At 43.2% G+C, this 26,802-nt stretch overlaps 2 protein-coding genes across 3 annotated transcripts in view; one reads left to right on the forward strand and one right to left on the reverse strand.

Moving 5' to 3' along the window:
* MROH8 (maestro heat like repeat family member 8) overlaps window positions 1-21,489 on the reverse strand; it is a 41,568-nt gene extending 20,079 nt beyond the window's left edge. Inside the window, exons 1-7 of the mRNA XM_052650506.1 lie at window positions 21,218-21,489; window positions 16,133-16,254; window positions 13,689-13,834; window positions 9,589-9,711; window positions 2,117-2,196; window positions 1,205-1,349; window positions 4-99 (exon numbers count right to left, since the gene is read on the reverse strand). Of these exons, the coding sequence (XP_052506466.1) occupies window positions 4-99; window positions 1,205-1,349; window positions 2,117-2,196; window positions 9,589-9,711; window positions 13,689-13,834; window positions 16,133-16,254; window positions 21,218-21,489 (984 nt within the window). The remainder of the gene's footprint in view (window positions 1-3; window positions 100-1,204; window positions 1,350-2,116; window positions 2,197-9,588; window positions 9,712-13,688; window positions 13,835-16,132; window positions 16,255-21,217) is intronic.
* The window catches only part of RPN2 (ribophorin II), a 49,881-nt gene continuing 44,287 nt past the window's right edge, over window positions 21,209-26,802 (forward strand). For both annotated transcript variants that reach the window (XM_052650504.1, XM_052650505.1), the window contains exons 1-2: window positions 21,209-21,364; window positions 25,031-25,224. In XM_052650504.1, the coding sequence (XP_052506464.1) occupies window positions 21,352-21,364; window positions 25,031-25,224 (207 nt within the window). In that variant the 5' untranslated portion in view covers window positions 21,209-21,351. The remainder of the gene's footprint in view (window positions 21,365-25,030; window positions 25,225-26,802) is intronic.

Raw genomic sequence — 26,802 nt, forward strand, 5'->3', positions numbered from 1 at the left:
TACCTTAAAAACGATGTCAAGATTTTCCAAATGTCGGTCTTTTATCACCAAACTCTGGAGCATCTCAACGAACGCCTGAAATGTCTGCCTGTAGAGACACTGCAAAGGCACAGGGTTAGTGAGGACCCCATGGGAAGTTCTCCCACACTGCACACTTTAAGGCTCTCCTGGTTATCTTAGACCTTGCTGCTGCTGCTGCTGCTAAGTCGCTTCAGTCGTGTCCAACTCTGTGTGACCCCATAGATGGCAGCCCACCAGGCTCCCCCACCCCTGGGATTCTCCAGGCAAGAACACTGGAGTGGGTTGCCATTTCCATCTCCAATGCATGAAAGTGAAAAGTGAAAGTGAAGTCGCTCAGTCGTGTCCGACCCTCAGCAACCCCATGGACTGCAGCCTTCTAGGCTGCTCCGTCCATGGGATTTTCCAGGCAAGAGTACTGGAGTGGGGTGCCATTGCCTTCTCCGTCTTCGACCTTACTCAAAGGTAAAGGACCTTTGGGTAAAGCACTAGCAGGCAGTATGTGACTCGAGGTGAAACAATAAATCTTCATTTCAAATGGACATCTCAGCCTTACCAGGAGCCCAGTTAACTGATTCTCACTACACGTGAGAATTACTTACGGGTTATCAACATACTTTCAAAGCTTGACTTGTGAATCCTTCCAATACCTTAAAACCCAAAGTCCCCTTTGACAACTGCTTCACCTTCCAGTTCACCAGCTGCAGAAGGAAGTCCAGCCTTGGCCCTTCCCTTCCTCTTTTCTCTGCTTGAAACCTTTTCTTACAGAGATGTTTACATGTCCTCTCTGCAACCGTCACCTCATCAGGAAGCCTCTCTCTGGCCACCTGATGCATAGGGCTGGGCAACAAGTTCATTTGGTTTTCCCATATTATTGCAAAACTAGGCATATGAACGTTCCCGTCTCATTGTAAAGCCAAAAGCAGGAAAAGAAGGAATGAAGGGAAGAAAACAAAATAAAATGGGATTAAAAACAAAAAAACTATTTAACAACCTATTTTATTCGTCTCCTGCATTGGCAAGCAGATTCTTTGCCAACTGCGCCACCTGGCTGCACCACCTATTTTATTCACCAGACTTTGCTTAAATACTTTTTGGTGAGTTCCAAAAAATCGAATGTACTTTCAAAAAGCCAAAATCAGCTCACCCTGTGGCTGGCGAGTTACTCTAGTAAGGCGTGAGTTACCTCTGAATTGCAGGATCCACCGGGCATGATTTCTTGCAGATGGGTAAGGGTCTTGATAGAGGGCAGAGAGATTACACTTTTGGTGACAAGACTGAACAGGTCAGCTCGATCTTCAGAACCAAACAGCAAGTAGACATCTTGGCAACTAAAAAAAAGACAGTTTGGGAATAGCTAGCTGGGAAGAATCTGATTTGATGTTGATAAGCAGGAATCAAAGTAACCTCAAATAGAAGGAGAGGCTGCTTGGTGTATCATTCTAATGGAGGAGACCAATGGCACACTTGTCAGTCTGTCTGGACAAACCTCGCAAAGGTTAAGAGGAGGAGTTTCAGGCTCAGGACCTCCAACCTGGTCCCTTCCTTTCCCTTCCCAACCCACAAGAGTGACTCCTCAAGCTTTCCTCCACTTCAACCACAGAAGGAAGCCTGCTAGAGTCTGATACAGCAAACCACAGTTTTCCAAAGTGTGTTGTGCTGAATGCTTGTTAGTTTTTGGTTTTGAGTTTGAGGACTGGTGGGCAGACCCAAGTTTAAAAATCTTTTAACTACAGGACTTCTTGGGACTTTTAATCAGTTAATGTGCCGTACTAATCTCTAGGAGAGGTAAATAGCAGACAGCCCTTCCAAATTTCTCAGGCCATGGACTTCTGCTGTCATGAAGCATATATGGGAATACCTTTACACTGAATATACTCTGGACACAACTGAGCTCCACAGAGGTTCTAGTAGGTCTTTGAGATACAGATGGGAACACACACGAAAGCCAACTTCTTACACAGAAACATGGATCTGACTTCCCCTTCTCTTTCTAAATAGTTTTCAGGAGTTAAAAATAGGAAGCATGTCTGTTGGCTCTGGCACTGGCCCTGAATGAGGAAGCAAGATGCACGCAGAGGGGGCATGCGGGCCTCACCTGAAGTCAGTGATGGTGATAAAGACCTCCTGGAGCACAGGGCTGAAGAGAGACTGCAGGGGCTCCTCCTCCACCAGTGTCTGCAGTGAGAGGGACAGAATTTTAGAGTTGAGAATGGGCCGAGCCATTAGGCCAGATGGCAGGAGACGTGAACGGCCTGGAAGAACCACAGCAGGTCCTCTGCTAGGCCTGCTCCTGGGTTCCACCGGGCTGGCAGCAGGACTGTGGCCAGGCTAGGAGTTTAGTCTCTGAGGCCTGGCTCTGCCTCTTACTAGCTGTTTGAGCAGATAACTGCCTGTACCTCAGTTTCCTTATCTGTAAAACAAGATAACAGTACTATTTACCTTCATAAGTTGGTTGTGAGAATTAAATGAGCTAATTCATAATACTCAGTGTGTGTGTGCTCAGTTGCTTCAGTCGTGTCCAGCTCTTTGCAATCCTACGGACTGTAGCCTGTCAGGGATCTCTGTCCATGGGATTTTTCAAGCAAGAATAATGGAGTGGGTTGCCATGCCCTCCTCCAGGGGATCTTCCCAACCCTGGGATCAAACCCACATCTCCTGCATTGCAGGTGGATTCTTTACCCACTGAGCCAACTGGGAAGCCCATAATACTAAGTAGCCCTCAGCAACTGTGAGATAGTGTCTGTTAGTCATTATTTTCATGACTAGTGATTATTTCCAGTTTAGGCTTCCTAACTCTTCTTGCTACTAAACCAGCCATCTCTACTCTAGTGCCTAATCTTATTCTAAGTTGCTTGTCCTGGAAAACAAATAACTTCACGGATTCCAAACTGGCAGAGGGAAAGCAGCTTTGCACTACTAAATAAACCTGCAGAGTGGTAGGAAAAAAAGAGGCTCTGGAGCTGGATACACCTGAGTTTGAGCACTGGTTCTGACTCTCTCGCTCTCTGTGACCCTGTGTGTCATATTGAACTTTCCTGTGCCTGAGTTTCCTTATCCAGATGGAGAAGATGAGCTCTATCTCAGGGAGTTGAGCTGAAGAGCAGATGTAAACGGTTGTAGGGGCCTCCTTACGGGACCGTCTACCCAGCCTCTCTGGCAACTGCCTTCGGCCATCAGCAGTGGGTGTTCCACAGCCACGTTTCTTTAATATTTATGTATTCGGCTGTGCCAGGTCTTCGCTGCCTCAAGCATGATTTTCAATCCTCATTGTGTCATGCAAAATCTTTAGTAGCAGCATGCAGGATCCTTAGTTGCGACACGTGGGATCTAGTTCCCTGACCAGCATTCAAACTGTGTCCCTTGCATTGGGAGTGCAAAGTCTTAGCCACTGGACTACCAGGGAAGTCCACACACAGCAATGTTTCTGCTAAGGCAGTTTGTTTCCACTAACCACAACTCATCTGTCTAGGAGTACACACCACAAGGTGAACTCACTAGATTCTCTCTCTTAGGAATGCTGAACTGAGACAAGGAGCCTCAATCTCTGGCTGGCTGGTCTATGAAAAGGAGAAAACTTAAAATTTGGGAGCACTACCCTATGGATCGGGTAACCAAAAGAGCAAATTTTGGCAGGACAGAGGTGGGAGGCGGGGAGAGGAAAGAGGAGGAGAAGGGAGAGGGCGGGAGATGGAAATGCACACAAAGAGGGAAAAGAGGGGGAATGTTCTCACTGGGCATGAGGAAATTATTTTGTGTGTGTGTGTGGTTTCATTTCCTTTCTGGAGCAAGATGCTCTTCCTATTACAGGATTCTAGGGAACATGCAGTGATCCTAAGAATAGATCTCCCCTTTTAGGTTTCTCTTGCCTGCCACCCAAAAGATCTCATTTAGAACTTAGGACGGTGCCCAGGAGGCAGTGCTCAACAAACACGCCTGGGCTCTCTTTTGTGCCCTTCTCTGAGTTTTCTCTTTCTCTTTTCTCGTCTCACTTTCCAACTCTGGTCAGATCTCGCAGATGGACTACTTCTTCTTTCTGATTTCCTCATGGAGCTTTCTTACTTATTTGTATGGTTCACAATCTGGAAGGGACAAAGCATCAGACTTGGCCTTCAGGCTGACAGTCGGCCTCTACTCACTCAGATCTACTTCTCTCAAGAGCATCATCACTAAGGTCACAGGGACAACCTGGCATTTGGGTGTTAAAAGGTGAGCTCATCATTCTCCCATGCAAAGGACAGGACTCCTCTGCCTCCAATTACTGAGGACGGCATCCTTTCCCAGGCTTGTAAGAGAGATGATGTGTGGTTTCTCTCCTCTATGTACTTCCCATGTCCAATCTATCACAGTGATAGCCCCTTCCTGCTTTGCACAGATTCTGACTCTCCATCCCTGTACCCATATTCGTATACATATTCCTGTAGCCACTCCCACGTGGATGAAGGCAGTGCTTTTTAGCTAAAATACCAGGCCTGCAGTTCTGATTTCAATCTACCTGACCACTTCTGTCAGAATAATCTTAAAAAAAAAATTTTTTTTTTAATTGCAGAATAGTTGATTTATAGTGTTGTGTTAGTTTCAGGTGTACAGCAAAGTGAATCAGTTATACACACACACACACACACACACACACACACACACACACACACACACACATATATCTCCACTCCTTTTCCCATACACGTCATTACAGAGTATTGAGTAGAATTCCCTCAGTAGGTTCTTAATAGTTATCTATTTTATATAGTGTATTTATGTATTTATATAGTGTATTTATAGTGTATTTCCAATTTATCCCTCTTCCCTTTTACCCTCTGATACCATAAGTTTGTTTTCTGTATCTGTGATTCTACTTCTGTTTTTTAAATAAGTTATTTTGTATTCTTTTATAGATTCTACATATTTGTATCTTTTGTCTTTCTCTAACTTACTTCACCCACTATGTCTTTTCTTTTCTTAAATCAGTAAGGTATGAATGGCTTATTATATATTCATAATTATGCTAACCACTATGTGGAGTCAGAAGCTGAGAGGCTTTTTGATTCTAAAGTATTTGTGTAGCAGGGACCTCCCGGGGTGACTATCCAAATCACAGCACTCACCCTTTTTCTGGGAGCTGCCTCTAATACACAGGGAGGGAGGGATGCCCAGAAGTCATGGCCTCATGATACCATGCTGCCCCCTGACACGCCCGATTGATGCAGAAGTGGAGAAGAGACCCAGCTTGGGCCAAGCAGACTCTCTCCTCCAGAATGTGGAATTAAGGACTGACGGACACGGACAGATTGGGAGCTGCGAGAGGTTAGCGTCATAGTGATGGCGGAGCAGTCCCTGCCTTTGAGACTCCTGGAGGTGTCCTGGAATGGGGTCTTTTGGAGGCTTGATAGGTAAACATCTTGCTTAGACTCTAAGCGAGATATTCCAGCGTCCTTTGTTGGTTTTAATTTTATATGTAATTATTTGGCTGTGCCAGGTCTTTGTTGTGGCATGAGAACTCTTAGCTGTGGCATGTGGGATCCAGTTCCCCGACCAGGTTGAACCTGGGCCCCTTGCATTGGGTTGGGGAGGCCACTGGACCACCAGGGAAGTCCCTGTCCCTTTGTTTTTAACGTAAGTGAGCCAGAGTTGATCTTCGTTACTTGCCTCAAGGAGAATCTTAACCAATCTTAACAAAATGAGACATTTGTTTCAAAGGTCTTAATGAAAGCCATACAGATATTACTATCTCCATTTTCCAAGTGGAGCTAGAGGTTCAGAGAAGCAAAGTGGTTTGTCTAAAACCACAAGGTTGTGCTTGACAGAACTAGAACTAGAAACTGAGTCCTTTGATTCCTAAAACAGGTCCCTTTCCTCTTCATCCTTCTGCTTCAGGGAGCTCAAACTCTCATGTGGACAACAGGACAGATTATTTTCTTATTAGTTCAGTCTACCGTGAACTGCCTGTCCTCCGTATTCCTTGAGCATGCATTATGCATATTATAGAAGAGTCTTCCTAAAACATCACTCTCATCCATTTCTTACCTTGCTGCTCAAGTAACACAGTGCTTCTTCAATGTTGAGTATACTCTCTACCAGATGGCATAGTAGTAGGGTTTTGTGGAGGACCTCGAGGTAGAATTAGGGTGGAGTCTCAAGCTGCCAGAGGAAAACTAAGAGGAATTATGGACAAGTCCAGCTACATTAAAATTCTGCAACAGGAGGACGTTTCTGGTTATCCACTGGTTAGGAATCCACCTTGCAATGCAGGGGACATGGGTTGGAGAACTAAGATCCCAAATGCCTTTGAGGCAAGTTAGCCTGCATCCCACGAGAAGAGAAGCCCCCAGGGTTATGAATAATTCTACCATAACTCAGGATTACTACTTTGCATAGCCAGATCCTAATTTACCCCTCAAAGCCCCTACTCACTGGTTCTTTCTTTCAATCCTATTTATCACTTCCTTTTAAGATTAGATCAGGAGATCTATCTGGATTAATTTCATTCAAATCTTGTCATTACTTTATATCCTGATTGTCACTGTAGTTCTTCTCTTTTCTATTAAAGTTCTCCACATATTGTTTACATCTTTTTTTAAGGAACCGACATAAAATAAACTGTAAATATTTAAAGTGTATAGTTTAATGATTTTGAACATAGGTATGTATGCATGGAATCATCACCACAATCAGGATATGGATCACTCCCAAAAGTTCTCTTGTGCTACCTTGTAAATTCTCCCTCCTGCCTGTCCCCACTCTACTCCCACCTCCAGGAAAGCACTGATGTGATATCACTATAGATGAGTCTTAATTTTCCAGAATTTCATGGAATCACAGGGTATATTCTCTTTCTAACTGGCTTCTTTCAGTTAGTATAATTATTTTGAGATTCATCCAAGTTGTACAATGTATTAACAGTTCATCCATTTTTGTTGCTGAGTAGTATTCCATTGTATGGATATACCAAAACTGGTTGATCCACTCACCTGTTGATGGATCTTTGGGTTGTTTCCAGTGTTTAGTTTCTAAACAAATAGAGCTGCTATAAAACACTGGTGTACAAGTCATTGTATGGACATATGCTTCATTTTACCTAGGAATGGAATTGCTGGGTCATATTGACTCAGAGGTTAAAGCGTCTGCTTGCAATGTGGGAGACCTGGGTTTGATCCCTGGGTTGGGAAGATCCCCTGGAAAAGGAAATGGCAACCCACTCCAGTATCCTTGCCTGGAGAATCCCATGGACTGAGGAGCCTGGTGGGCTACAGTCCCCGGGGTCACAAAGAGTCGGACACGACTGAGCGACTTCACTATCACTATCACTGTGGTAAGTATATATTTAACTTTTTAAGAAACTGCCAGGTTTCCAAAATGGCTGAGGGGTACATGGGAGTCTTAGTCGTGCCACATACTCCTCACTAACATTCGGTATCACCTTTCTTTTCATTTTAGCCAGTCTAGTTGGTGTACAGCTGAATCTCATTGTGTTTTTTAAAAAATATGTATTATTTCTTTATTTGGCTGTGCTGGGTCTTAGTTGTAGCATGTAGACTCTCAGTTGCAGCATGTGGGATCTAGTTCCCTGAACAGGGATTGAACCCAAGCACCTACATTAGGAATGTGGCATCTTAGCCACTGGACCACCAGGGAAGTCCCTCTTGTGGTTTTAATTTGCTTTTTCCTAATCATAGTGATGGAGCATGTTTTCATGTGCTTATTTGTAAATCTTCTCTGGTGAAGTACTGTAAGAGTCTTATCCCCCTTCTTTTCCATATTCTGCTCTCAGCTTCCTTTGTTCTTTTTATTTGGAGACTGAAAAGCCATGATACTTCTTTCTTTAGAATGACCCTGATTTTCTCCTCAGAACTCTTTTAGCTCCTGCACATGGTCTTGAACAAAGATGTACTGACCCCTGGAGTTTTCTGGTGGACACTGACTCTCCTTAACTCTTCAGGGCTGAACCCCTTGCCAGCCTAAACTTGGGTTGATGTCTGACAGTAGGTATTTTGCTACTGGCTGGACAGATTCAGGTGCAAAGCATGGGGAAATTCAGCGTGCTTTTGCTTGTGGATCTTCTGAGCTGACTGGTTGAAATATGTGTCAACCCACTGCTGCCAATTTTTGTAGAGGTGGGACTGTGGAATCATGCCATTTTGGCTGAGTCCTATGTATGCATATAACTCTCTTTCCATGGAGTAGAGCCAAGTTCACTCACCCTTAAATCTGCATCATATCATTCTGTTCTACTTGATCTATTACTTGGAACTTTTCTCAACCTACTTAGGAGGTGTAGTCACTTCCAAACTAAACTGTAAACTCTTGAAGGGCAAGGAATAACCCTTCCAGGAAATTTGTATTCTTTTCAAAGCACCACAATGTTCTGGATACAGAAGATCTTTGATATAGTCTGGCGTGCCTATGGCCTCACTCACTCAGTTGTGTCTGGCCCTTTGGTTCCCCATGGACTGTAGCCTGCCAGGATCCTCTGTCCATGGGATTTCTCAAGCAAGAATACTGGAGTAGGTTGCCATCTCCTCCTCCAGGGGACCTTCTCAACCCAGGGATTGAACCCATGTCTCCTGTGGCTCTTGCACTGAAAGGTGGATTCTTTACCCTGCCTACCACTTAACAAACCCATTAGCAGGTTAGCCTCCAGTTCTGAAAACTAATCATCAATCTAATCAGCCTTACAAATCTGTGTACCTATGGGTGTACCTATGGCTGATTCTTGTTGATGTATGACAGAAAACCACAAAATTCTGTAAAGCAATTTTCCTTCAATTAAAAAAACTTTTTAAAAAAGTTAAGTGCTTGTCTAAGTGCATCTGGATTCTTTGACATGGAACAGACCACTCACTTACTCCTCTTTGCCCTTACTAGACTTATTTAAACTTTTGTTATAGTCTCGGTGACACTTGATTGGCTGCAGGAACAGAGATTATATCTTTGTGGCCTCAGTTCCTAGGGCACTGTCTGGAACTGTCAAGTATATAACAAGGCAGTGAATGAATGAGTTAGTGGCAGAGTGTGGCTAGAGTTAAATACAAACAGGACAACAATAAAAAGGATACCATCATGTGTCTCAAATGCAAAATATGTGTTAGGTAATGTGTTCTGCTGCTGGCATTTATTTATTTAACGCTCTCAGTATCTATGTAAAGTACTGGGTTGGCCCAAAACTTCATAACATCGTATGGAAAAATCCAAACAAAATTTTTGGCCACTCCAATAGATACAGCTATTCTCATTTTGTAGATGAGAATACTAAGGCACGGAGAAGTGCAGTACTTTCCCAAAGTCACACAGCTAGAAAGAGGCAGAAGTGGCACTGAACCTAGGCATTTGGTTATAGAATCTGCCTCAGTACTGCTTGCCTATTTAAATGCTGTTCCTTCCCTTACTGCTGCTCTTTTAATTGGTTTTCAAGGCTGATTCTCTTAGTGGAGTACCCTGGGTATTTCTCCTCTATGCAGAAATACTGACATGAAAAAGAAGTTGAGGGAACTGATAACATAGATGAAACCACTAAAAACTTTGTTGTCACAGAATTTGCCTGGTCCCAATAATCTGGGATCAGGCCATAATACTTACACTTAGCAGACGCACAATGTCTGCTATGTGGCTGTGAATGAACGATTCCGTGGTTTCATCAGAAGGTAAAGTTCGGCTGAGAGAAGACAAAGATCTCAGGGCTGTCAGCTTCTCAAGTTGACTCTGAGTTTGTGGGAAAATGATAAAAACACAATTCTACATTATAATCTCATTTGATAATTGTCAAAGGCTTTTGAAAAGCTTCTTGGAATGTTTTAAACGACTGACATCCCATCCAACCCAAGATTAGCATTTTATTACAAGGAATAAAGAAGTTGCAGAGGAATAAAATTCCTTGGCCAGTGGCCCTGCCTGAGTTTGGGTCTTCATTTTCCCTCTCAGCTAGATTTTACTAAGTACTCCATGATGGCTCTATCCACCCTTAGTCTGCATCTCCACCCACCTTCCCTGTCTGTGTGCTGTGTGCTTAGTCGCTCAGTCGTGTCCGACTCTTTGCAACCCCATGGACAGACCTGCCAGGCTCCTCTGTCCATGGGGATTCTCTAGGCAAGAATACGGGAGTGGGTTGCCATGCCCTCCTCCAGGGGATCTTCCCAACCCAGGAATCGAACCCAGGTCTCCCACATTGCAGGCAGATTCTTTACTGTCTGAGCCACCAGGGAAGCCCTCCCTGTTTACTGTTTCTTAAAGGTGACCTCTGATACCGTTACGTCCAGCTCTCCTGATGTCATTGAAAATTCATTATTTTGAGTCTCTGTTTTCTATTAAAATACAAGTTCTGACTTGAAGAATAAAATCTTTTGTATTGTTTCCTTTTCTGATTATAAAAGCAATATCTATCATACAAACTTTGAAAAAATAAGGTGTTAAGAAGAAAGCAAAAGACACCAATAATTCTACATGTCATGAGAAAATTTCTTCCAGTCTTTTCTCACCTACATGTAGATGGTATAAATTGGTATAAGCCCTCTAGATAGCAAGTGGCAATAGTAGCAACATATAGCAATGCCCTGATTTTCTATCACCTGTATCAGTAGAACAAGCCTACATTGGGTTGCTGTGCTCCAGTTTTGTCCCCTTCTAAAATAGATGGGGAAACAGTGGACACAGTGTCAGACTTTATTTTTTTGGGCTCCAAAATCACTGCAGATGGTGACTGCAGCCATGAAATTAAAAGACACTTACTTCTTGGAAGGAAAGTTATCACCAAACTAGATAGCATATTGAAAAGCAGAGACATTACTTTGCCAACAAAGGTCCATCTAGTCAAGGCTATGGTTTTTCCAGTGGTCATGTATGGATGTGAGAGTTGGACTGTGAAGAAAGCTGAGTCCCAAAGAATTGATGCTTTTGAACTGTGGTGTTGGAGAAGACTCTTGAGAATCCCTTGGACTGCAAGGAGATCCAACCAGTCCATCCTAAAGGAGATCAGTCCTGGGTGTTCTTTGGAAGGAATGATGCTAAAGCTGAAACTCCAATACTCTGGCCACCTCATGTGAATAATTGACTCATTGGAAAAGACTCTGATGCTGGGAGGGATTGGGGGCAGGAGGAGAAGGGGATGACAGAGGATGAGATGGCTAGATGGCATCACCAACTTGATGCACATGAGTTTGGGTGAACTCCAGGAGTTGGTGATGGACAGGGAGGCCTGGCGTGCTGCAATTCATGGGGTTGCAGAGAGCTGGACACCACTGAGCGACTGAGCTGAACTGAACTGAATCTATGCACCCAGCTATTACCAGTTTCATGTCATAAAATGCAAATTTGATCAGGTAACTCTCTCTCTACTGATACTCTTTTCAACAGCACCCATTAAAGTCAAGGCCCTTCTCAAAGTGACCGCAGCTAATCTCTGCCATTTCATCTTCCACCTTGTCTGGTAGCATACTGAGTTTTAGCCCAGTTAAGTTTCATGCTGCCCTTTCTTGCCTTTGGGCCTTTCTGCCTTCTCACTTGTCTATACTTTTTGTTTACAGACTGAAACCTATATATGCTTTAAGACTTAGATCATGCATTCTCTCCTGAAGTTGGGTCAAGTACCCTTCTAAGTGTATCCATAAATTACATGTATATATTGCTAACGTGGTATTTGTGATACTGTGATAAAGTTGCCTTCTTACTCATCTATTACCCTGACTGGCTGTGGATTTAGGTCAGGGCAGGGAATGGGCTTTTTTTTTTTTTTTTCCCAATTCACTGCAGTAATCCAAGCTCTTTATTAATTAAAAAGAAATCCTTTAGAAAGTCCTACTGACATGAAGTACAAAGAAAAGTCCAAGTCAAAAGTGAAGACCAACACTCTGGCTTTAAGTCTTAAAAAAATTTTTTTTACTGGCATTATCCATAGAGAAAATATAAAACTTGTTGAATTTTCACAAATCCCAACATCTGTGCACATATATTCAAGGGAAATGAAAACTGGATCTCAGAGAGGTATCTGTACTCCCATATTCACTGCAGCATTATTCCCAGTTAGATAGATGGCACAGTGGTAAAGAATCTGCCTGCCAATGCAGGAGATGCAAGAGACATGAGTTCAATCCATGGGCCGAAAAGCTCCCTTGGAATAGGAAATGGCAACCCACCCAGGACTCCTGTCTGGAGAACTCCATGGACAGAGGAACCTGGTGGGCTGCAGTCCATGGGGTCGAAAGGAGTCAGACACTGCTGAGCACACGTGAACATGGAAATGACCCAAGTGTCTGCTGACAAACGGCAGAGTCCTTGGACACTGGTTTAGACGTGCCAGGCTTCTCCGAGCTCATCAGACATTCTCTGACCCTTTCTGCCACAAAGCTGTTAAATGTTTCATTTCCTATTTCTGGAACGTGCGTGTGTGTGTGGTGTCACTTCAGTTGTGTCCGACTCTCTGCAACCCTATGGACTGTAGCTCGCCACGCTCCTCTGCCCATGGGATTCTCCAGGCAAGGATTCTGGAGCGGGTTGCCATGTCCTCCTCCAGTGGATCCTCCCAACTCAGAGATCAACCCTCCAATTTTAACTTCTCCTACTTTCTCCTATTCATTCCTTAGACTTGAGCTGATAGGATACTTCCTCAGGAATGCCTCCCTTTACCCCCAGGTCAAGACAAATTCTTTTGTTATATGCTCCCACAGAATGAATGAATGTTTCACTTAAATAATGAATACTCCATTATTAAGTAGGATAATACAGATTTATAGTTATTGACCAAGAAATTTCTTTTTTCTCCCACTATCTCTGATGTGTGCTTTTCTATAATTACATGCATTTGTATGCACAAGAAAAAGTCTGAAAATACATACACCAAAATGTTAACAAGTTATCTTAGGAGGAAAACTAAGATAACTTAAATCTTGAGGGGATTAGGGAAGATTAACCTGTACCTTTTATTACAGTTTTCTTTGTTTTTATAGGAAATTTAAAATTTTTATAAACATGATTATAAACATAAAAATAATTTAGAAGAATATGTAAATATATTTATTATAAATACAAAACACAAATATAAAAGTATTGTGGATAAAGAATGGCACCTGCCATTTCAGTGAACAAACGGTGCTACGTCCGTCAAGCCATCAGCCACTGGAGCTGCTCCGTACCTTCTCACACGCACTAAAATGATTAATCTGAAATGTCTGCTTTTGTGATTAGCAGTCCATCTTTTGGTGCTTTCACTACACAGTTTTTTTTCCCCATCAAAACTCCTTTTTATCCTGACTCTTCCCTTACCAACAGTCCCTCAGAGCTATCTGAAAGACTGTCATTCCAGTCCTTAGCTGCTCAGTCCTATCCGACTCTTTGTGAGCCCAGGGACTGTAGCCCTCCAGGCTCCTTTGTCCATGGAATTCTCCAGGTAAGAATACTAGAGTGGGTTGCCATTCTCTTCTCTAGGGCATCTTCCCAACCCAGGGATCTAACCTGGGTCTCTCACATTGTAGGCAGACTCTGAGCCACCAGTGAAGCACTTTAGTCCTTAGTAACACTTCTGAAAAAGCCGAACTCTTCATTTGCAGGTTATGTTTTTTTTTTTTTCCAGTTAACAGTATACATATAAATCAATTTTATAGCCTATAGTATAAATGTTCTATATAAAAAAATTTAAGATATTTGGTAGATGAATAATTGGAATGACTTGGAAGATTGCTTGTGCGTACCTTTAGTTCACCATTAAAACACTTCTGGATGGATTGGATCAGCTGCTCAACAACGACTTCACCGAGGGGGCCTTGGTGGGTCAGGTGTCTGGAGGTGTCTGTGAGGGATTCCCTGGGGAGTCCGGGGATTTCTGAGATGTCCGAGTCTAACATGAAAAGAAAGACATTGGATGTTGCCTCTGTACTGTGTGAAGTCATACAGTTTAGTGGGGAGAACCCCTGGACATCAAGATAGATAGGTCCTGTTCTTACCCTTCCTATTTCCTCTGCAACCCAGGACAAGTCTCTTCCCCTCCTGAGTCTCAGTTTTCTCAATTACAAATCCAATGTTCTCCAGTGAGTGAGTGAAGTCGCTCAGTCGTGTCCGACTCTTTGTGACCCCATGGACAGTAACCTAACAGGCTCCTTCGTCCATGCGATTCTCCAGGCAAGAGTACGAGAGTGGGTTGCCATTTCCTTCTCCAAGGCCTCCAAGGGCCAACAGCCTCCAATGTTCTCCAAGGGCCTCCTAAACTACAAACACCTTTAAGGTTGGGATGAGGAAGGAGGGATATAAGAGCATGGATTTTTCTCAGTCTGAGACTAGTTTGAATCCTGGCTCTACCACTTACTAGCTATATGACATTCATTAAATTAGTCTGTCTCTTAGAAGCTTAAATTCCTCACCAATAAAACACAGTTATTGTTGGGGACTGAGTGAGGTAGTACATACAGAAGACTTTCCCAGTATGTGGCCCACAGTAAGCACTTCAATGGTAGATATTCTTCTGTAAATCCAGAAGTCTTTGACCCTGCGGTGACTAGAGATTAAAATACAGTGGCCTCTTGTGCTGATGATCTCTTTCCAAATGGAGCAGGTAGCTGAGTAAGTAAGTGCTTGAGGTGTCTCCTTCTTGACCTGAGATACAGTGGGTTGGCCAAAAAGTTAGTTTGGGTTTTTCCATACCATTTTATGGAAACATCTGAACGAACTTTTGGGCCAACCTAACACTTTAAGAGCACAGGCTCCAGAGTCTGCCTAGGCTCACATCCTGGTTCTGCCTCTTTCTAGCTTTCTGACTTTATGCAACCTTCGTTTCTCTGGGCCTGTTCCTACATTTCCAAAATGGGGATGATAACAACCTTCTTTATTGAGTGACAAGGATTCTGTTGGCATCATTTTCCTCTTCATGTAGTTTCTAAGATTATGAATTCTGTTTAATACACAAACTTTTCAGGAAAAAAGGAACACTATGATACCAATTACAGTGATTATAAAATAAATATATCATGATTAGAAATGGTGCAACGTGACGATGTGTATCTTATAATTGAGGAAATACAATAATTTTATTGCCAGTGAGGAACATAGCATTTTCCTTTGGGCTTTCCTAGATTCAGGTCATTTTATATCCTTGCTTCCTCCATTTCTGATTCCAAATTCCTTATTCCTATTGGGCAAACAACCTTCCTAGCTCCTCCCTAACACACCTATCAGCTGAAGGTTTGTCTACTTTTGTTCGCTTAGTGATTTCCTGGCTACTGTCTTCTGTACATTTCTCCCACTTCCTGCCACGTGTCTGTCGTCCATTGGAAGCCTACGTTCCTGTTCACTTATGATCTTTGCACAGGCTTTCCTTCTGCCTGCCTGTTTCTTCTTCCTCTCCCCACCTTCCCTTCCTCTCTTTGCCTAGCTAACCCCTATTCATCCATCAGAGCTCGACTCCAGGATCCCTTTCCTGAATCCCCTCTTTGCCCATTTTGGCTAAGTATCCTCTAAGCTGCTAGTAAACCTTTCTCTGTCTGCTCATTACTTCCTCCCCAACCCTTAATCACACACATTATACTGAGCTCCAATCACTTGTTTATAAGTACACTGTTCTATAGCTAGATCAGTGTTGAGAGAACAATAGGGCTTCAATAAATATTTGTTGAATGTATGTACAAGTGAATGAATGTAGTTCCTCAAACACACTGTAGCTGTTCGACTCTTTCATAGTGCTTACTACAACTTGTAATTACTTTGTTTGTTGTCTGTTTACTTTCTGGGGGTCATTTTCAAAAAGCACTATAGTGTAAATCCTATGAGGGCAGGGGTCACATTGGCCCTGTTCATTGTTGTATGCCCAGCAACTGGTCCTCAATAAATGTTTGTAGAATAAATGAAAGATAGTTATGCTGTAAGCCAATCCAGCAACCATCCACATCAGCCTCTCCCTTCTCAGAATCCTTCTAGCACTTAGACTCTGTACAAGCCTTTAGGATGATCTGTTTCAGGACCAAGTTTAGATTTCTATATACCTAGAATAATGTATCATCTCATTTTACCAATCACATTCCAAGGTCTTAAAGTCAGGGACCAAACTCGCTGTCAAAATCTAGTTGACAGCTGGTCATCCTGAAACGTCACTTGACAAGAGATTCCCTGTTCCCAGCCCCACTCCTTTATCTTTCCCCCATTTCACCTGTAAGTTCAAGGCTACTTGGTTGCTTTTTAATATCCTCTAAGTTGCCCAGCTGCAAATCCACACTTCCCGAATCACTGTCAGAAGCACAATGCATCACTATTTCTTCTCGACTACAGATCCTAGGAATGAAGAGGGGATTGGAAAAATTAGTTTTTCAGGACGGCTTCTGTCTCATCACTCAAGTGAAAGTTTAAATGTCCTCTTCTCAGAGAGGCATTTACTGATCACCAATCTAGATTAGGTAGCTTCTCCCTACCCAGTCTCATATTTATTTGTTCATTTCTTGCATAGTATTTAATTATTACTTACAATTATCAAGCTCATGTGTGTTTGTTTACTAACCACCTCCCATCAGACTATAAACTCCACGAGGGAAGAAATCTTGTTGACATGGTCACAGTTGTATATTTGATATGGACAGAGTAAAGGGACAAAGTAAGTGATTAAATAGGTAATCCCACTAAGGAATCATAAGTAATGGAAAAACTATGGGAGACCCCTAAGTTAACAGTCACTCAGGAAAGCAGGTTTACTTACGACAAAACCAAGAACAAAGCTGAGCAACAAAACTGTGCAGCAGGAAACTTTCCTGGTGGTCCAGTGGTTAAGAATCCACCTTCCAATGCAGGGGATGCAGGTTCCATCCCTGGTCTGGGAACTAAGTTCCTGCATGCTGTGGGGCAACTAAGCACGTGTTGCAACTAGAGAAGCCCTTGCAACACAGCATGAGGAGCCCCCATGCATAGCAACTAAAGAAAGTTCACACCCTGCAGCGAAGATGCAGCACAGCCAAAAAAACCAAAAACACAACTTTATGAATATTAGGTTCACTTTCTGCTGAAATATAAAATGTGTACCTAAAATTAATATGATATCTTGCATGTAAGTTACCATATTTTAAACAAAAGATATCTTCAGGAAGCATTTTAATCTTTGCTATATTTTCCATATAGTACTTTTTAATTCATATTTCAATGTTGACATATTTCAAATAGAGAAAATGGACTGTTGTAATCCTTCGTATGGTGTTTCCATTCAATTAGCTCTATCTTTCTTTTTCTAAGCAAACAAGATGGCAATTTACTCAAAGTCAACCGGTAATAACATATATCAGCCAGAGTCGAACAAACACAGTGCTGCACATGCTACACCTTTTAAAATCAATTTTAAATAAAAGCAAACATGAACATAAAAAAAAACACCACCAGAAACCTGTGCAATAGAAGCATGAGGTATACCCATGCACAGTCGTGGAATGAGACCCACATCCTGTCCAATGAGGTCAGTAAGTTAATGATTCCTATTTCATGCTCCTCTGCACACACTAAAAAAGGGATAAGGTGACATTATACTGAAACCTGAGCTGATTTACCATTTATGGGGTTCATTACCATCTTTTTGCTCATTTTCACTGTACCATGACAGTCTCAGTTTGAACACGTAGAGATGAGAAAACTCCCCCACCTGATACAGAGGAGGAGGAGCTGATGATGGAAGCCTGATGTCCACTAAAGAATGCGGGAGAAGATGGTCTTCTCCCCCTTCCCACATTTCCTTTGAGTATAAAACTGTAGGGCAGTACGTTCTGAGCCCTGCACCCTCCTGCCCATCTGCTTGTAAACCTCACAAGCATCCTATTCTAATAAATCACTTCTTATTTATAACATTGCCTCTCAGTCAATTCTTTCTGTGTTGAGACATAAAGAACTGGGGCTCTTTGGAGCCTCTGAAACATATTTCTGTGGTTTCATCCTCAGTACCTAACATATTGTCAGTCTCATGAGAAGTGAACGGATAGGTAAAAGATACTACTCCACTGATAAAAGAGACTGAGGCAGAACACTGCCCCTGTCTCAGCCCCCTTTACCCTTTCCTACTTTTTCTTTCTTCTTATCACACAGTACCATCTATCATTCACTTATTAATGATATTGTTTATCATTATTATCCTTCTACTAAAATGTCTTGAATATTCATTGGAAGGACCCATGCTGAAGCTGAAGCTCCAATACTTTGGCCACCTGATGCGAAGAACTAACTCACTGGAAAAGACCCTGATGCTGGGAAAGATTGAAGGTAAAAGGAGCAGGAGGCGGAAGAGGGTGAGATGGTTAGATAGCATCACTGACTCAATGGAATTGATTTTAAACAAAGGAGATAATAGAGGACAGGGGAGCCTAGCGTGGTGCAGTCCATGGGGTCGAAAAGAGCGGGACATGACTCAGGGACTGAAAAACAACAATAAACATGTAACTGAAACTTTAAAAGTAACTTCTTTTCTGAATTAGATAATTTTCAAACACAACACAAATATTTTTAAGTTTCTGTGCTATTTATAATGTAAAATTTACAGATGCAATATATTTTTAAGTTTAATCTCGATTAACATTATTTCCAACATGAAATTTACACAATAACAAAGCAATAAGTCAAGCCCTGGTTTGTAGCATTTGCTGACTCTATGGTATAAATATTCCATTTGCAGCCAAATCAAGCTACCAATGTTACTGGGAAGAGATGTGTAGTAGCACAGCATGATATAATATTTCCACCATTCATATACAGTAGATACAAGCTACCACAAAAGCACAGACAATGGTAAAATAAAGGAAAATAATTAGGAAATGATGAGTTTTGTTTTTAATATACTTTATTTCAAGTATACAAAATTTAATTCTAATAGCTGTATTTAACAACCAATTTGCAAAATTCCTTTCACTTATATACTTTTTACTTAGGTATAGTTGATTTAGGGAGAAGGCAATGGCAACCCACTCCAGTACTCTTGCTTGGAAAATCCCATGGGCAGAGGAGGCTGGGAGGCTGCTGTCCATGGGGTCATGAAGAGTTGGACTCAACTGAACGACTTCACTTTCACTTTTCAGTTTCATGCACTGGAGAAGGAAATGGCAACCCACTCCAGTGTTCTTGCCTGGAGAATCCCAGGGATAGGGGAGCCTGGTGGGCTGCTGTCTATGGGGCTGCACAGAGTCAGACACGACTGAAGCGACTTAGCAGCAGCAGCAGCGTAGTTGATTCATGGGCTTCCCCGGTGGCACTTGTAGTAAAGAACCCATCTTGACAATGCAGGAGGCATAAGAACCTCAGGTTCCATCCCTGGGTCAGGAAGATCCCCTGGAGGAGGGCATGGCAACCCACTCCAGTATTCTACCCTGAGAGTCCCATGGACAGAAGAGCCTGGAGAACTACAGTCAATGGGGTCACAAAGAGTTGGACATGACTGAAGCGACTGAGCATGTATGCACACATAGTTGATTTACAATGCTGTGTCAGTTTCTGGTGTATACCAACGTGAGAGAATATATAGATATATACAGAAAATACATATATATTCTTTTTCTTATTCTTTTTCGTTGGTTTACTATAGAATACTGAATACAGTTCCCTGTGCTATACAGTAGGACTTTTCAGTTCAGTTCAGTCGCTCAGTTGAGTCCTACTCTTTGCAACCCCATGGACTGCAGCACATCAGGCTTCCCTGTCCATCGCCAACTCCTGGAGCTTGCTCAGACTCATGTCCATTGAGTCAGTGAGGCCATCTAACCATCTCATCCTCTGCTGTCCCCTTCTCCTCCTGTCTTCAATCCTTCCCAGCATCAGGGTCTTTTCCAATGAATCAATTCTTGGCAGCAGGTGGCGAAAGTACTGGAGTTTCAGTTGCAGCATCAGTCCTTTCAGTGAATATTCAGGAATGATTTCCTTTAGGATTGACTGGTTTGATCTTCTTGCAGTCAGTCCAACGGACTCTCAAGAGTCTTCTCCAACACCATAGTTCAAAAACATCAATTCTTCAGCGCTCATCTTTCTTTATAGTCCAACTCTCACATCCATACATGACTACTGGAAAAACCATAGCTTTGACTAGACAATTTGACTATTTCAAATTTGGCAATTTAAAAAAAGGCACCAGACATCCAATTGCCAACATCCCAGTAGGACTTTGCGGTTTATCAAAATTCCGGAGAAATTTAACAGTTGACTCTCACAAGCCGGTATGAGGCTTCAGCACACCACTGGTTGTCTTAGTATTGAGTTGGAGGAGTTTTTTATATATTCTAGATCAGTGCTGTCCAATAGAATATTCTGTGACCACGGCAATATTTTATATGCTCTATAATTGTGCGCAGTTCAGTATCATCTCCACCAGCCACGTGGGGCCACTGAATGTTTGAAATATGGTTAATACAAATGATAAACTGAATTTTTAATTTTAATTAAATTCAAATTAAAATATCCACATATTTAATGGCTAGTATACCATACAACAGCACACTACCAAACAGACAAAGAACTGACTCTTCCTTGTTTGGGACAGTAATAGACGGTAATATCCAGGACACTAATGATTGTAAAAGTTATATCGCATTGTGAATACTTTGTGTTCGTAACAGTTAAAAGCAGATTATAGTCAGACTGTCCCGGTTCACATTTTTAAATATTCTTCTCTATAAAATGGAAATATTAATAGTACATATCTCACAGACTGGGGATGAGCAGTGAATGAAACAAAGTACATGGAGCGTTTAGTACCCTGTCTGGCTATCCCGTAAACGCTCCATAATCTGAATTACCTAATTAATAAATTCTTAGATGAGTCACTTCCATTGGGATTTATATTCTCCTCACACAAAGGTATGCAGATCAGTTTAAAAGTCACTTATAAGTAAGTTACTAACAACCGAAATCTTCAGGGAAAGCTGTCATAATTTTCTTATTAAAAAAAAAAAAAAAGAACAAACCCGCAAACCGCTCAAATGTTGCCGGCCCTTTTCCACCGGACCCTTTCCATTCCTTTAAAATCGGCCGGGTTGCAGAGAGACGACTGAGAGACAGGGCGATCGACCAATCACAGGAGGCCCCGTCTCGGGCCCACCCCGAGGTCTCGTCCAACCGCCCGCCGGTGGCTTCCGGAATGGGACGGTTGCGAGGAGGTCGGTTCCAAGTGGGCCGGGGCGCGGGGGGGGGGAACGCGGACCTGTACGCCAGGGCCGTGGCGCACTGCGCGCTCAGCGCCGTGCAGCTGGTGAGAGCTGCCCGGCCCAGAGGAACGGCGGGGACTGACCTGTGCCTGGAGCCCATCCCAGCACACGGGGTCTGCCGCGAGTCCCTGGCGTCCCCTCCGGAGCCCTTTTGGAGCCACCTTCCCGAGCGGAAGTCCGCCTGCGGCTCGGGCCGTGGCGGGACCTGCTCGGAGGAATGGCGCTGCGGGGTGAGGCGTTGCGCAGGGCTCGACAACGGGGTCCCGCGGCCCACACGCCTCGCCCGCGGGAGGCTAGTGCTCGCCATTCGGGGGCCGGCCAGGAGGGGTCCTCTTCCCCTGCGCGGCAGGGGCATGAGCTCGGGCTCTTTGGGGGTCCGGCGTCTGACGGGGGGCTGGCCAGCGGTTGGGACTGCGGGCGAGTGGAGGAGAGGGTGGCGGTGGGTGCGGCGCGGGCTACGGGTCCCCCCGAGACCCAGGCGGGGACCGCAGCCGCGGAGAATCCGCGGTCTGGCTTCACCCATTCATTTGACTCGCGCGGGCTTCCTGGCCAGGTGGCCTAAGAGTGAGCTTTTGGCTAAATCGTCCTTCTTTGAACCATAGTTCCCTGTTCAGTGAAAGGGGTGAGAAAGTCACACCTCTTTGAGAGCTTACGAGCGTGAGTTCTGAAGTTAAGATGTCTCCGGGTACAAACTTGCAGTGTGCCACGTTTTCGTAAAGTGACCCTGTGCAAGTTACTTAACTATTCTGCACCTCAGTTTCTCATCTGTTAAATAGGTTAGTCTCGTAAATTACGACGGGAGTTAAATGAGACCATCTCCCTGCATAGTGTAGAACAGTGCGCGGCAATCAGTAAGCACTCAGTAAACTGAACTATATTGCCAGGTATTGAGAGGACACTGCAGGATGCAACCTCGTGTAGTCTCACAGCAACATGGGAAATGGGTACTATTTTATTATTTCCACTTGACAGACGGAATCTCAGAGAAGACAGGTAACTTGCCCAAGGTAACAATGAATAAATCTGTGGGCTCGTTGCTCCATTATTTGACAGGTTGAAGATAATAGAGTTCCTGCAGTTTGATTCTCAACTAGTTAACCTGTCTTAGGGCAGGTAACTATTTCTGAGACTCAGTTTCTTTTCTTGGTCTGTAAAGTGCACAGACTTGGGTATTGTGAGGATTTAATGACTAAATGCACACAGAGTTCTTTAGTATTGTGGGGCATACCAGGCACGTGTTAAGTGCTCGGATTACAGTCCCCAAAGATGTATGGTTAATATCGTTGATACGAGGTGGGAAGATCAGGATACTGGCCCAAGTGCTATGTTAGAGGAACTTGCAGTCTAGCTGGGAAAATGCTAGTCACAGTTACTAGATCTTAATGCACTGAGTACATGCATGTATTCAAGGCATTGGGTCAGCATTAGTATCCTGGATCCCTCTTTTACATCTTTACATGTGTCAGCAATTCTGATTGAGTTCTAGCCAGACTCCAACCAGCTGGTCCCCTGGTTTAGACCATCACCACCATCTTTTTTTCTTGAGGTATGGCTGTGGTCTCCTGACTGGTGTCTCTTTTTCTACCCTTGCTCCTCTATAATCTCAGCACAGTATTGTTTGTTCTCAACACAAAGTTCCTGTTAAAATGGAAGTCAGGTCACTCCTCTGCTCAAAATTTTCTCACTTAATAAAAGCCAGGGTGCCCATAGGGTCATCTGGGTTTGACCTTTGCTGTGTCTGTCACCTTGTCCTACTTCTCACCCCTTGCTTAATCCTCTCCAGCCATGCTGCCCTGGCTCGTGCAGAAAGTCCCGTCCGCACTCCAGATTGAGGGTCTTTGTACTTGCTTTTCTTCTTGGGATAGTTTCCCTCTGGATGTCTTCATGACTTACTCCTTCTTTTCCCTCAGATTTATACATAATATCAATATTTCTTAGTTAGGCCTTCAGAGGCTGCCATGTTTAAAGTTGCAGCTCTTCCCAGATATCCCTTATGTTCTTTATTTTTCTCCACAGCACTTTTTACCTTCTAAGATGATGAATAATGTTTCCTAGTTATTTTTTGTCATGTCTTTTCCCACTAGAGTGTAAGTTCCATGAGGTTAGGGGTTTTTGTTCCATTTCATGTTGTATTAACACCAAAAATAGTTCTTGGTACATAGTTCAGAAACATTGGATGAAGGATGATCCACATTGCAGATCTCTTTCTAGTTTTTTTAAAGAGCTTTCACATTCTTTAGGTTATTTAATACACACAAGGGCTTAAGTAGCACGAACACTCATATCCCTAATGTAGGCATCCCTTCATCAACATTCTACCAAAAATAGTGGAGTGAGAACTCTTTAGATGGACCTGGGTATGAGTCCAAGATTGGCTGTGTCTAGGCTGTTCTGGTTGTCTTTCTTATTTGTAAAATAACTTTCTCAAGGGGTTCTAGTTCAAACTGAAGTAGACGATATAGGCAAAGGGGCATTAATTATAAATGTTAACCCTGTGATTACTGTTACTTGGAAGGCACACTGTTCATGAAGCTGCCCATTTAAAAGGCTTTTATTCCAATGAAAACTAGAAATGTTCGACTCCTGGCATTTCCCTCTGTCCCCTGGGGCGTGATAGATAAGGACTGGTTTTTTTTTCCCATTTATTCAGCAAATATTAATTCAGTACTACCATGTGCAAGGCTTGGAAATATTGGGATGAATAACAGCAACAGTCTATCCTTGTGGAGCTTATAGTTTAGCAGAGAAATCAGACATTACTAAATTTAGTTGTAAAAAATACTACATAGAATTGCAAGTTGCTTTGAACAGATATAGAAACAACAACAGTGTAAAAGCAGGAGCAGCTAACATTTATGTAACCCTTATTTATATACATGCCACTAACATACATATTCTAACTTAATGCATGTAATCCTAACAACCCTGAGGTAGATACTGGTATTATCCCACTTGAGGAGACTGAGGCACAGACTGGTCACATTGTAACTGCCACAGCCACCTGGCTAAAAAGTGACAGAGCTGAGATTTAAACCTGGCCCCAGACACCTTGTGTTTCACCATAGAACTGGGACCCCATCCAAAGGAGGGCTGCTGGGGGGCTTCTTAAGGAAGAGATGCTGCTGCTGCTGCTAAGTCACTGCAGTCGTGTGTGACTGTGCGACCCCATAGATGGCAGCCCACCAGGCTCCCCCGTCCCTGGGATTCTCCAGGCAAGAACACTGGAGTGGGTTGCCATTTCCTTCTCCAGTGCGTGAAAGTGAAGTCGCTCAGTCGTGTTGGACTTCTTAGCGACCCCATGGACTGCAGCCTGCCAGACTCCTCTGTCCATGGGATTTTCCAGGCAAGAGTACTGGAGTAGGTTACCATTGCCTTCTCCGAAGGAAGAGATACTTGACCTGAAATCTGAAAGTTGAAATTAAGCAGGAGAAGACATGCCAAAGAGCTGAATAGGAAAGAACTACTACTACTACTAAGTCGCTTCAGTCGTGTCTGACTCTGTGCGACCCCATAGACAACACGACTTGTTAATGGAACAGAGAGGAGGGCAGAGAGCCACAGATGAAAGAGTTGGGGAAGAGATCCATTGGGAAACAGGCAAGGCCACGTGAGGACTCGGGTTTGGATTTGTCGTAGGAGGCATTGGAGCTACAAACATACGTGAGACGGGAATGGTGTGATGAGCCCCTTGCTTTAGATGCCCAGAAGCTGCTGGGAGGACTGTCATTCAGATAGTTGAAGACTGTGCCCACCGGTTCCCCAGGTGGAACCTCCCATTTCCTCACCCTTCCTCACATGACTTGGTTCCCAGACCTTGGTGCGCCTCATCATCGGAACTGTGTATAAAACTTTGAATAGTGTGGAGTGTATTTATTTAACAATCATTTCCCCCCAAGGTTCAAGCACTGTCTTCCTGTTGGCCCTGACAATCATAGCCAGTGCCCAGGCTTTGACGCCCACTCACTACCTCACCAAGCATGATGTGGAGAGACTGAAAGCCTCGCTGGACCGCCCTTTCACAAGTTTGGAGTCTGCTTTCTACTCCATCGTGGGACTCAGCAGCCTTGGTGCCCAGGTGCCAGATGTAAAGGTGAGATCCCTTTTGCCTCGGTGGCCTCATTCCTTCACTGTCTTCCTTTTGTGTACTTCAAACCTAACTCTTGCTTATTTGAGAATACCCAAGGCTAAGCCAATATCATAAATATTTATATCAATCTGACAGATCCTTTTTTTTTTCCCTGAATGACTAATGTATGTTAGTACCATGCTGGTTGTTTTAGTAAAGTATAAAGAAGACCAAGTCATAAATCCTTTAGAAACTTTCTGTAGCTTTTATTGAAACTTTTACAGTGAGGCTGGGCTTTCCTGGTAGCTCAGATGGTAAAGAATTTGCCAGCATGCTAGAGATCGCAGTTTGGTCTCTGGGTGGGGAAGATCCCCTGGAGAAAGGAATGGCAACCCACTCCAGTGTTCTTACCTGGAGAATCCCATGGGCAGAGGAGTCTCACGGGCAACAGTCTATGGGGTGGCAAAGAGTCGGACATGACTGAGTGACTTCTGTTTCATTTCACTTCACTTACAGTGAGGCTATACTTGTTAAGTGCCCCGTGTGTGTGGCTAATAAATATTAAAGGAATTCAAGATGGGGAGCATCCACTTTTATTGAACACTGACAGTTACAGCACCAGGCAATTGTGATATATTTTTTGGGTCTTTGATTAGGAAAAATGCATCATGACTGAAACCTTTCCTGGATTTAGTAAAAGTCTTAAATTGTGAATTTACATTTTATTCATTACAGCAACATGGACAGCCTAGGGTAGGGAATTAGGGCCCGGTTTCTCACATAAGCCTTGTGTGTCAGTTTCCTATAGTTGTGTAACAAATTACCGTGAACTTAGGGATTTAAAACAACACCCATTTATGAATGGATAGTTCTGTAGGTCAGAAATCCAGACAGGCTTGGCGGGGTTCTCTGCTTAGTGTCTCATAGGTCCGTTTAAGGTGTTGGCAAGGCTTGGCTCTTAACCATAGGCTCTTCAGGTTGTTGGCAGAATCCAGTTTCTTGTAGTCGTAGGTCTGAGGTCCCCATTTTCTCCCTGTCAAGCCAAGGGCTGCTGTCCACTCCTCATGGCCACCTCCTTTCTTCTCATCTTGCCCTGTGCCCACTTAGGTCAGTCATGGCATGTTGAGTCCTTCTTGCTCTTCAAATCTCTCTGACCTCTTCTTCTGCTACCAGTTGGAAAAAACTCTCTGCAATTAAAAGGCTTACCTTTTAGGTCAGGCCTACCTGGAAAATCTCTAAATTTTAAGGTCTGTTGTTTTGGGGCTTTAATTACACCTAAAAAATCCCTTCATAGCAATTCTTAGGTTAGTGTTTAAATATATAATCAATGGATAGAAATCTGATGATGACATCTTTAGAATGCTGCCTTTCTTATACTAGCATGGAAATGGCCCCACATTTAAATGGTTTATGACTAAAGTTTATTTTTCACTTGTACTATAATATGGCCATCAACGGTCAGCTGGGGCTTTGCTTTATATTCTTCAGGCTAAGATTTAGCCTGATGGAGTAGTCTCTTTCTGGACTGATGTAGAGATGAAAGTGTGACTTTTACAATTTCTCTTCAGAAGAGATACTTGCCACTTCTTTTTTCTTTCTCAT

This window comes from Budorcas taxicolor, chromosome 13 (genome assembly GCF_023091745.1).
Source record: "Budorcas taxicolor isolate Tak-1 chromosome 13, Takin1.1, whole genome shotgun sequence".
Lineage (NCBI taxonomy): Eukaryota > Metazoa > Chordata > Mammalia > Artiodactyla > Bovidae > Budorcas > Budorcas taxicolor.